A 12644-nucleotide genomic window follows, 5' to 3' on the forward strand; every position below is an offset into this window, starting at 1 on the left:
TTGGAATTCACCATGGTGAACGCTGTTGGGCATACCCTTGTGCCCATTAGGTGAGAGCCCACAATTCTTGGAATTCACCATGGTGAACGCTGTTGAATGGGAGCCATCAGAGCTCACGTCCTTTGTCTTTGAGTGATGAAAGCCACTGATTACATTTTTATTTGGGTATGTTTACCTTTTCACCATCTCTCCCTGGTTCTCCTTTGTAACCTGGCAGTCCTTGAGTTCCCTAGATGAACCACAAAATAAAATTATGTTAATTAAGATTTTTTGTTCACTGGAAATTAGATTCCTAATGAATCTAATGTGTATAAAAGAAATGCATACTTGTATTCCTGGAGATCCTGGAACACCTGGTGATCCTGCAATTCCCTGATATCCCTAAAGAAAAATAAAACAATGAACAATTAATATTTCACCATATTTACGACACATAGCTATCAATTTCAGGATTTACCTTGTCTCAAGTGTATTACACCTAAAACTTTACTCCATGATTTTTCTCAAATAATAAAGTATCAAAAGCTTAATAAGGAAGTCTCACCCTTCCAATTGATGAAATCCTTCAAATGTACAAGAAAAGATCTTGAATATCTCTCTCAAGTAAAAATACACAGAAAATCTTAAGTCAAAAGGAAAGTTTTTAGATGAAAATAAAGAGCTGTTCACAGCTCCCAAAGAAAGGTTCTAAATATATTAGGAACATATTCAACATATTTAAGGAAAAAAGGAAAAAAAAAACCTCAGGACATTGGCAGATTAAATAAATGTAATACATTTTTAAACTACCTGATGAATGGTCATCTGAGTTAATCCCTGGAATAAATTAAATTTTGATGAGTGTTATTCTTTAGACTAAGTCTACAATAACCTTTGGATTTGTTACTTTAGAAAGTTGCTGATGTTACTTAAGAGTGTGGTTATGACACATCCAGTTTGACCCCTACCCCCAGGTCTGAGCTGTCTGCTAAGGGAGCAGAAAAGTCTCATCTCCACCCCTTTTTTTTTTTTTTCATATCCCTCCAGAAACTGGAACCTTGGTAGAACAGCGCAGCTTTTTTTTAGTTAAAGGCAAACTATTGGCTCGGCACCCGTATCTCAATAGTTAGGGCACCAGCCACTCGCACTGGGGTTGGTGGGGTTCGAACCCAGCCTGGGCCTGCTAAACAACAATGACAACTACAACAACAAAAAGAAAAAATAGCCAGGCACTGTGGCAGTTGCCTGTAGTCCCAGGTACATGGGAGGCTGAGGCAAGAGAATCGCTTAAACTCAAGAGTTTGAGGTTGCTGTGAGCTGTGACACCAAAGCACTCTACTGAGGGTGACCTAATGAGTCTCTCTCAAAAATAAAAAATTTTTTTAAAAAGGCAAACTATTCATTGTTCACTCAGCACTTGACTCCTGAAGTCTCCAAACAAACTTGCAGGCCATGATCACTTCTCCACGTTTCCCAGGCTCCACATCAGGGGAACCCGAGCCGCCTGGCACCTGCAAGCGCATTTGCCACTATCAGATTCCATTTTAGTCCCAGTCCCTATTCAGATTCCACCTTTCTTGGATCTTAGTGTTTGGGTACTGGTTTCTGGTGCCGACAGTATTAACACAGATCTCATTGAGGTTTCCAATTCCATCTTTATTCCTAGATCCAAGGGCTTTATTTCCAAGTGGCCATTCATGGCCGTCGGTGCTGACCTTCATATTGAGCTACATTTTTAACCATAATAGAGACATCAGTATTCTGTTTTTATCCCCACATTTTCAAACACTCTTTGGAATACAATTTGCTAGCCACACTAATAAGAATGATGATCTCTGAAAGATCAGTGTAGATTGTTTTTTTTTTTCCATTTACGTTTACTTACATTTCCTATTTTGTAAAATGCTTTTACAGCTCCTTCCAGAACTGTGCCAACTCTACAGCTTTTATCGCCAACCATCATCCCTGCCTTCGTACTCCATTCAATTCTTCATAGAGTATATCATTGTAATTTCTCCATGGCATTCAAATACCTTGAGTCCCCTTTCCCAGTCTTTAACCACTTCACTTTGCCAGTGAACAGTAAGTCTCATTATCAATCTCCACACTCCATATAAATTAACATGCAATTTTCAAGCCCAGAACATGCTGTCTGGACTAGCACTGTCTCTGTCACTGGAGTATGGGCCTCCTCAAGATCAGAGACCAGTTTCAATTCATTTCTGAATTTATAGCATTGAAAACATTTGGGGGCACATTTTTATTGATTAAGCATTGGAAGAATTAACCTTTAAGTCCCCCACTCTGCAGGAAATGTTTAAAATCTCTTTCCCCAAGGAACCTTTCTGTAGAAAATTGAAACTTTTAGTGATATCACGTGTTTCCTGTTCTCCATATCAGTCAAATAAAAGAAGAAAGTTAACCTACCTAGAGCTTGCTCAGCCCCCTATCTCTACCACTCTAGTTATTCACTGAATCTCCTCCTCTCAACCACTTTGGAATCAGATCGGCCTAAAACCGAATCTCAACTCTGTCACTGTTAGCAATGAACGAACTAGATGACTTATGAATGCCACCATGAAGAACATCTTTCAGATCCTTCAGAACCCTCTGGGTATCCTCTGGATAATCTGACATCATTTAGAATAGGCTGCTGTCATTGGAAAAAATAATAATTGTAATGATTATATGATATTTACCATGAATATTTCACATATATTAATTTATTCCCTCCTCACTAGCACCCTATAATGTAGCTTCTAAATTATCCCCATTTTCAGATGAGGAAAGTAAGGCACAGAAGGTTAAGTAACATGCCCAAAGTTACACAGTAAATTGACAGAGCCAGTGGGAACATCATCTACCAGAAAGTGCCTCTTGGTGGAGCAAATCTAATAATTCTAGAATGACTCATCATATTCAAAGAAGTTCATTTTGTACGACTATTTTTAAATTATTTAGACTTCTGAGTGCCTAGAGGAAAGGAATGTTCCTAAAATTCCTCAAAAGAAAGTTAGTTACCATGGAGATTGGCTGTCAATCAAAATGGTCAGGCCTCTGCAAAGTTCACATGCAATGAATTACTTTTGTTTCCTATTTTTTCAAAAGTTAAGCCAAAAGTCCTATCTGGCTTTTTACCTTTTTAAGAAAAGTCATCTTTTACAAAAGATCAAAAGTCACTGTGTTGCCTTTCCTCTTCAAAGAAGTTGGTACGGTGCATTTGTGAGAGAGGACGCGTTACATTTTTAACAGATTAAAACATCATGGAGATGCCCTGGGCTGTGTTCCCACCTCACCTCTGACTCATGATGTGACCTCAAGTCATCAAATCCCCAAATCCTGGGAGGCAACACAGTGAAGTGGAAAGACAACGAACTTTAAAATTCGAAAGGACCTTGGGTTCAAATTTTACTCTTCCCTTTACTTTCTATGAACTTCTGGTGAAGTCACTTTGCCCAGCAAAGTCTTTTACCACAAACTGAGATAATAAGACTTCACTTTTGAAAAGAAACAATTGGAGTCATAAGTGAAGATGTCTGGCAGATTGGCAGATGTGAGTTTCTTTGTTTTCTTTAGATTGAGGACTACTGCACAAAAGCACAAGAACACTCATGCAGAACGTTGTTCCTTAGCCTCAATAGCCACCACTAGTGCCTTGGGAATGGCAGATCCCATCATCATCTTTATGACTAAACCATTTGCAATGTTCATGCACACCTAATGCTCAACATGCAAACTTTACCTCTATATATTTTAAATGCTTGTTTTATCCTCGAAGGAATCACCATACAAGGGTAATAATTGCTCCTTATAATGTAAGAATACTGAGGCATGTATATTCTTTAAACACACAATGAGATGCACTTTGAACTCGTAATTGCAGAAAGAAGTTCACAGTTGCTCTTAGAAGCTAGAGGAAACAATGCCTGGTAACAAAACACAGAGAATCCAACCACGTCCAAGCTGGGGATCCCAGGGCAAAACACCAGAAGAAACTGGATGAAACTCCAAAACCCAGTTTTGGAATAACGATCAGGAAAATAAAAGTTAATGGGGAGAATATTACCACACAGAACAATTTCCAAGAAAAGAAAGAAAGAAAACATGGGGTTGACTCATAACGGGGTATCTTAGAACAAGAAAAATGTCCTCTGACAGGAAAAACGATAAGCTTTTTAAATAGTTCACTGAGTTTTTATTGTTCTGAACACACAAGTCTCTGTGTTTCACTGCAGAACTATAACTTTCCTATGATCTTTGTCTGATTAATACTGTTTTACTCAAATTTTTGCCATTTTGCAATGATTAGCAGGTCCAAATATCCACCCTACCCTCATCTGCAAGATTTCTGACAGTATTTAAGTCTTTTCCATGTTCACAGAAAGCCTCTTTGTAAATGAGTCACTTTTTAGGGGAAAAAAATACTCTCACTGCCAAATTGTAGGGTTGAAGAAAAGAAGACAGAATCAATTTCATGTTCTTCCATGATTCATAGTTACAAGGCTCCAGGAAAGATGTATAGCATTGAAAATGGAAATTAAGGAAATAAAATCTTAAAATGTGCACGGGTCACCATCTCTACTGAGCCCAGTTCTAATCATACCATAAAATATTCTGCCAATATAAATATATATATTTTTTTCAAAGTAGTGAGCAGGGTAGAAATATTGGCTTCTTTTAAATATGCTCAACTTAATGAATAAGAATAAAATCCAGAGAAATAATAGTAGATGTCACCCTTCTTTTCAAAATGTAAGAAGATGATTTAAAGTTTATTCTATTACATAATTTTCTTCAAAGTTTTCCAAAATTCCAACAGATACTCTTAGGTACACAGCCATGGTAACTAAGGAACTCAAATCAAGTGTATATTTTTAATGTGCACTGTGGAATCTTCTAGTCTTTGGCAGACTTTATAGCGCTACACAATTAAATTCCAAGAAAATTCATAAATCTCCCTCTTTGTATAGCTAATGTAAAAAGGAATGTGTGGCCTAACCCAACCATCAGTCAAAGTTTATATGCTTTCACTGATTGCTGACATTACTGGACTAAATGGTTATATTAACATATGTAAAATTATACCTGAGCTAATGTCTAAGAAAGAGTGATGCTTCTATGAGAGGGAAAGAAACAGCAGTCAGAAGGTTTCCTAAAAGACAATTCTCCAGAAAGCACAGTGCACCAGAGTACCTTCCATATGCCATGCCACAGGAGAGGGTGTGCAACTCTACAGAGTTGAAAGGGAGATTAAAACAAGACTGAACAGGAGACTGGTGGTTACCTACACAGCTGTGGCTCCTTCAAAAAACCTGATCTTTATCCAAGTCACCAAAGTCATTTAAATCAGGAGGTCACACAAGACTAAAGACCCGAAAAAATCACTTGCTATCCTCAGCCAGGGATGTTCAACCTTTTTTTTGCTCTGTTGCACTTTGACAGAAAAAGAGTTGCCTTGGGCCATGCATTAAATAAACAAACACTAACAAAATCTGACAAACAAAAAAAAAAAAGAAAAGAAAAGAAAAAAGTTAGTGCATAATTTTCACAATATCTGATACCACAGATAATCAAAACAGTCCTCACGCAATCCACATGCGGCCCACAGGCTGCAGGTTGGACACTCCTGCTAGAGGATGGATTAGAGCAGGTAAATAAAAGCACGGAGTCAGGTGGGAGGTTTCTGCAGGGAAAGGAGAATGGTAGGTACAACTGGAATCCATTCAGTGTGTATTTAGTCTAATGTGACAATGGGTTATGAGAGGGGAGGGCCTTGGAGTTGTGGAGTGATGCCCAGATTTCTGGCTCGTGCAGTGGTGATGGCTGATGATATCACTGACTGAGATGAGGCTCTGGAGGGAAATACAGTTCAGTTGGTTACGAGTGCGAAGTAGCACAGTGAAAAACATTTTTATGGACTAATATGACACCGCTATGCAGGAAACAGAATTTCTACTTCAAATCAAAGCAAAGTACATTCACTGTTGACGAAATTTAATCTCAATCTAATCTTCCCTCCTGCAGGGAAAGGAGGATGGATGATAAATGCAGAATAACGTCATCCTGTTCCCTTTAACATATGCCTTGAGCTAAGCACGCACCTGGCAATCTCTGCAGGTAGAGCTAGGCTTTTAGATTCACAGAATTTTATGAAACTTTGGTAAGTTGCCTCATTCCCTGAGTAAAGTTACACTTAAAGTTACACGAAGCTTAATTCAAATAGAAAATGAACAACCTGTTAAGGTAGCTGATACCATTTTTAGTAATTCTTACTTCTCAACCTGCTTCTCCAGTAATTATGCTTTCCATATTCTAGGGGAGGTGATCAGTTGATACTTATAACCTCATTCTCTTCTCTTGCTGCCCTGCTCGATTTTCTCCCTTGTACTTTTTTTTGACAAGGTCTTGCTTGCTCAGGCTGGAGCTGATCGTAGCTCACTACAGCCTTGAACTCCTGGGCTAAGTGATCCTCCCACCTCAGCCTCCCAACTGCTGGGACTTTTGGCACTTTCCATAGCCCTAACACCATCTGATACTTCGTACTTATTATCTAGCTCCTCTGTGGAATGCGACCTTTAAAATGGCAGGGTATGGGTTTGGATTATGTTGTTTTATTTGTTGCCATATTCTCTAAGCCTAGAAAAGAACACAGTAAACAGCCAACAAATAACAAGCACGTCATTCTGAACGACAGGATGAATAGAGAAGCAAACCAATAGATGAATAGATACTAATCCAACCAGTCCCCAGCACAGAGAACTCTCACAGGAACGGTAATCTGCTTTCATGCCGATTACAATCCAAAGAAGACACAATCTAAGCATAAACTTAGCTTTAAAACAGGATACTTGTCAACTCTATTAAGAGCAGACTATAAATGTCTTCACACAATAATTAAGTAAGTGAGGCAAAGGCTATGTTAACCAGTTCAATGTCAGCATTCCAAAGTACGTATAAAATCAGCACATTGTACCCCATAAATGCATTAATAAACAGTCATGATTTAATCAAAAAATTAAGAGGAAAGAAAAAAAGCACAAATGCTATATGTGTCACAGCACAGGTCTTTGAAGAATTTCAGAAATATACAAATAACAGCGTGTGCATATCTGTTAATATACCATGTCTACACACATTCTCTATGCGACCTACAATATGTAAAACCTAAGTATATGAGTTCAGAGCCAGGTACGATAAACATGGAATGTTCCACATGTGATTTCTACATTAGGAGAGTATAAAAGAAAACTGAATTAGCTGATCAGGCTTGTCTCCTGGGTTCCTCTTGTTTTACGGCTAACAATTCACATGCAGTAGAAACACACAGCGCCGAGCTCACTCTGCAGGCCGAGTGCAGGTTTTCACCCTGTCCACCGCTCTCTACCATATTTCTTGACTATTTGAAAGCAGCGTCTCTCATTTGGATGACACCCAAAGTTCAGTAACTCCTCCCTCTCAGGCTATCTTCTGAGTTCTTCCGTGCTCCCAGTTACGCTCTCCTGAATAAATTCCAGTTCTTGCATGCCCCTCATGTGTAGAATCCTAACCCAAATCCAACACACCCAAGGGAGGACTGTCATCTTTCTCAATACAGATGTCATGTATCTACTCACTAGGCCAAGAATTACATCACCCTTTTAGGCAGCCCATTACATATGTCGATCCCTTTTCACTCAGGTGAAGGCTTTGTCTAGGAAAGCTTGATGGAGATACAAGTTTTAAATACTATTTTATTGCAGAAAAAGAGAGGTAAACTATGCAAGTACAGGATAGTTCATTCAAGGCGAATGGTCTGTATTTTAGCTTAGCCGTGAGCAAGACTCTCATGAGGGGAGAGAGCAGTGTGTGTGGAAGGGCAGTGGGAGAAAGTGAGGCAATGAATCTTAAAAACAAAAAGGGGGAGAGTGTGAGAAGAAGAGGGAACACACTAAATAAATAAGTAAATCTGCTTGCTAAGAAGCCCAGACGGAGGCGAAGGGAGAGTTGAGGTGGAAACTGTTCTTGACAGAAGGATGCTTCATACACTTCATTACCGAACCGCCTCTTGCAATTCTCTTCTCCAAGCTAAACAATAGCCATTGCTTTGGCCTTCATCTGAATGTATTCCATTTTCCAATTCTTTAAACTCCATGGCACTCAACCCCACATTCCCCACAGCTCTTAAACTGTGGAGTCCACAACTGGCACCACATTCAGTTAAGGCTCTGAAAGGAGGAAAGCATAAAAAGCAGGTCTCCTGAGTCCTACTGGCTTTACTACTAATTGTTCCCTCCCCGTCAAGCTTGCTCTGCAGGCCTAAGAGCTCATTTTCCTCCGTGCCCTCCTGTTCTCTACCATCATTGTTAAATGTTTGAAAGTAGCATCTCGTGTTTGAATTACGCCCAAAGTTCAGTAAATCCTCCCTTACAGGCTGTCTTTGAGCTCTCCCATGATCCCAGTTACACTCTTCTGAATGCATTCCAGTTCCTGCACGTCCCTCAAGCAGAACGTCCTAAACCAAATCCCAACCCTGCAGGGGCAGGAATGTCACCTTTCTCAATACGGATATCATGTATTTATTAACTGGGCCAAAAATTGCATCAGCCTTTTAGACAGCCCTATTATATGTCCTGATCTTCTTCATCAAGGTTAAATCACATCTCAGAGACAGTAAGAGCTATACATTTATTCCAGTTAAATTTCACCATCAGAATAGCTTATTCTTCAAGTTCTCCAATCTTTTTGTCACCCCCAAACTAAATTCCCAGTGAAATCAAGAATTAAAAATCATAACAAATGAAAATTAGCATATAGTAAAATATGTAATGCTGAAAAAATAATACTGGAAAAAAATGCAAGGAGAAAATACTTGGTTCTGGAAAAAAATTACATTTTCAAAAATTAAAAATAAAATTATAAATCAAATGAATAATTGGAAGAAATATGCACACCATATATATCAAAGGATTCATTTTCTTAATGCATAAGATCTTATTTTGATGAAAAATACCATCATCCCTACGGAAAACAGGCAAAAGACAAGAAAAGGCACTTCACAAAAGGGAAATTGACCCTGAAGATCAGACTCGTACATTTAGCTTCTACTTAAAATTTTTACTTGAATGTCTAACATATATATTTGCCATAGACAAAACTAAATTCTGATTTCCCTCACCCAGCTTTCACTCACTTATTTTTGCACATATCATTAGAACTTGCTTTGATGACTTTCTCTCAAATCCACACCCACTCAATCAGCAAATCCTATCATCTCTAATTTCAAGATATCCCCAGAACATAAGCAGTTCTCTCCCTATCACCATTGCCACTCTCATCCTCGCTGCCATCATCTCACTCCTGGATTATTCCCAGAACCTCCTGACTGTTTTCTTTCTGTTTGCCCTCATCTTCATAAAATCTGTTCTCAATATAGAAGCCAAAGTTATTCCTCTTAAAAATACGTTGAATCCTGTGCCACTTGCATGGCTCCAGAGCTCACTTAAATGGAAAGCCAAGCTCATCACAATGGTCTGAAAAACTCCAGGTAATCTTCCCTCCCTTCTTCCTCCTAACCATTCAAATGCAAGCCCTACTAAACTTCCCCCAATGTGCACACATTGTGTGGTTTGATAAGTGAAATAATTTTGAAATTCTCCACCTGTGCTAACTACTAGGTTTAATCCTCCACGGAAAGGTGGCCATATCCTGGCATCACTAGTCCACTCAATGGCACAGTGAAGGGGGCAGAGGCAAGAGGAGCTCACTAAGTGTGACCCACTGACCCCACAGACCAACCCACTCTTCAGTCTCACTATCAGTCTTCCCAACTCCCTCCTTCAAGCCATTCATATGGAAAATCATCTCAGCATTCTATAGCTTGGTCTCCCTCTCTCTTAGCAAATGAGGTCACCTTCATGGAATCTGAGAATGTCAGACTGGAGGGAACCTGGGCCTCATCTGGAGGCATCTTCTCATAGTCCAGATGCAGAAACTGAGCCCCATAGAAGCAAAGCAACTTGGACAAGGAGAGAGCAAAACAACCCCAGATCTCGCCAATGATCAGCATGGGTTTTGGTTTCAGTCAAATACTTGACTTGATAAAAAGTACCTGATAGTGACAGAAAACAGGAATAAGCACTATAAAAATACAAACTTGTATAAAATCATAAACTAGTGCTATTTCCACATCTGGTCTTCTTTTTAAAAATCAATGTCATATCAGTAGAATGCCTTTAGTTGTTGTATGCCTCTGAATTACCTAGCAGGATAGGTACCCATTTCCCCTTCCTCTCTCTCTCTCTATCTCTCATAATGATAAAATTGAAAATGTGCTCAGACAATGTGCTGATAGGAGTTATTTAACTGATAGAGAAATGGGAAAGAAATGGAAGGGTTTGATTCTGCTTTAATTTTGGCAGAAGGTACTTTCCTCGTGAAAATTAGTATTTCTCCAGAGTGGAATAATTTCCTATTTAAAGCTTCAGTTGACTTGGCCTGGGTATGATGTGTGAAAAAGATTCAAATGCTTATTGAGGGGGGTTGCACAGAAACAAGTCCAAACAAAGCAGAATTCCCTTCGAATTGTTCCATCCAAGTTTTCTTGGTCCAGATGGCTCCAATAGCCAGCCAGAGGCCCCACCCACACCTTCCCACACCCGCTGGCCACGAACACACGCTAATGGCCCTCAGCTGTTTTGGCTCCCAGGTTTGCTTGCCCTTCCTGCTGGGCTACCCAACCTCACATCTCCTGCAGAGAGAAAGAAACACGAGTGGAAATGGAGGGAGGTATTTAAGAAAAAGCCATACCTTAGGGGAAAACAGACTTTGAGTTGGTGCATCAGTTTCCTGCTGCTGCTATGGACCAACGCAGTGGCTTAAAACAACAAAAATTATCTTACAGTTCTAGAGAATTCAGCAGTCTGAAATAGATCTTAGGGGGATAAAATCAAGGTGTCAGCAGGGCTATATTCCTTGTGGAGGCTGTAAGAGGAAATCTGTTCCTTCCCTGTTCAGTTTCTCAGGCTATTTACATTCCTTGGTGTGTGGCTACCTCACTGTGATCTCTGCTTCTGCCACTTAAAGTCCTCTTCCAACCCTGACCCTCCTCCCTCTCTCCCTCCCTCCCTCTTATCAAGAACCTTGTAATTACATGTGGCTACCCAGATAAAGTAGAATAATTTTCCATCTCGAGATCCTTAAATTAACCATACATGGGTCATTATGAAAGTTTTGAGGTATATGAAAATCAAGAGACATAAAATCTGCATGGATAGAAAGCAACGAAGCCCTCCTGGCAACACTGATAAGCCGAGCAAGTTGAAACTTGCATAAGTGAACCAAAAAGGATGTTGCTGACTGTGTTTCTTGGAAGTGAAATAATAGACCAGAACTCAAAACTTTCATGGTGACCTATGGACCTGCAAAGCCCCTTTTGCCATGTAAGGAGACATTCCCTGGTATTAAGATTGGGATATGGACAATTGGGGGAGACCATTATTGGGCTTACCAAAATGTTTTTTTTTTCTTTCTTTGACACTATTATCAGATGCTACAGTAGCTATACCTATACACAAAATCATACACATACACAAAAACACATACATACATGCAATGAACAAGATGAAGCCATAAGTCTGTTATAACTTAAACTGGTCATAGAGCAGTATCCAGGGTTATTCTATCAGGCTAACAATAATTAATCTCCAGCACTTAATTCCTGGGAAGATACTGAACTGCAAGCAGATAGCCTGTGGAAGCACTCCCCTGCAAGCATTGCCCAGAAATCTTCATCACTGAAAATGCAAAAGGCCTAAGGAATTTAGCAGTACTGTCAGGGAACTCCGTGTGGTCATGACATGCCAGCAGATGACATATCAGCCTGGGAAGTGTTTCTGCTTTGGAGATGGTGCAGCCCTTCAGCTGCTAGCCTCAGAAAAAGTAGGTCCCCCAAAAGGGATCTCCAGGCAGAGGAGGTTCCCATTTAGAAAAATCATCTCCCTCAGTGTGATTAGGACACAAGTCATGCAGCACATCAGGGAAGTACCTTCAGTGGACCAAAGGAATTGCAGTGAGGAAATGCAACACAATCATATAACATCTTAGGCTAAAGTGAGAAAGGGATGGGTTATAAGAGAAATACTAAGGCAAATGTTAGAATATCCCAGGGGTCGAAGATAAAGGGGAGATATTAGGTTTTAAGTCTATTCAATTTGATTCAATTCAGAGAGAAGCTGCCTGATGATAATGTCCTTGGCCTCTTCCCTAAAACACACCACCTGTTTCTGTGCTGTTAGTTTGGCCCCCTACACCATATAAGGTTTCCCTGCCCATCCTCTAATCCCAGCCAAACTTTTCTCTGGTGACTGGAACCAATGCCCTCCATGGACTGGTTACCCATGGATTTTCTTCTTGCAAATATCACCTACTTCCCAAACTTCTATTCCACTCTCCCCTTTCATCTCATTTCCATCATGATAAAAACATGCTAAAATAGCTCCCATCGTTTAAAGATTCTGCTTTTGTCCCACATCTTACTAATCCCTTTAGATCTCTCCAAAGCATCTGTAGTCACTATCACCTTTTTCTTATCTTCTATTTTCTCTTTACCCCTTCCTGAAATCCCACTTATCAAGATCCTCAATTACTCCCATACGGCCAATCCAGTAGGTTAGTCACAGGCCTCACTT

General features: G+C 39.8%; 1 protein-coding gene across 2 annotated transcripts in view; it reads right to left on the minus strand.

Moving 5' to 3' along the window:
- Positions 1-12644, minus strand: part of COL21A1 (collagen type XXI alpha 1 chain) — a 122722-nt gene that overhangs the window by 81025 nt on the left and 29053 nt on the right. For both annotated transcript variants that reach the window (XM_023513144.1, XM_003789660.3), the window contains 2 exons: positions 328-381; positions 176-229 (listed from right to left, as the gene is read on the minus strand). In XM_023513144.1, coding sequence (XP_023368912.1) covers positions 176-229; positions 328-381 — 108 coding nt within the window. The remainder of the gene's footprint in view (positions 1-175; positions 230-327; positions 382-12644) is intronic.

The sequence above is a fragment of the Otolemur garnettii genome, unplaced genomic scaffold, assembly GCF_000181295.1.
Source record: "Otolemur garnettii isolate 467f Iridium unplaced genomic scaffold, OtoGar3 scaffold00035, whole genome shotgun sequence".
In the NCBI taxonomy this organism is placed as follows: domain Eukaryota; kingdom Metazoa; phylum Chordata; class Mammalia; order Primates; family Galagidae; genus Otolemur; species Otolemur garnettii.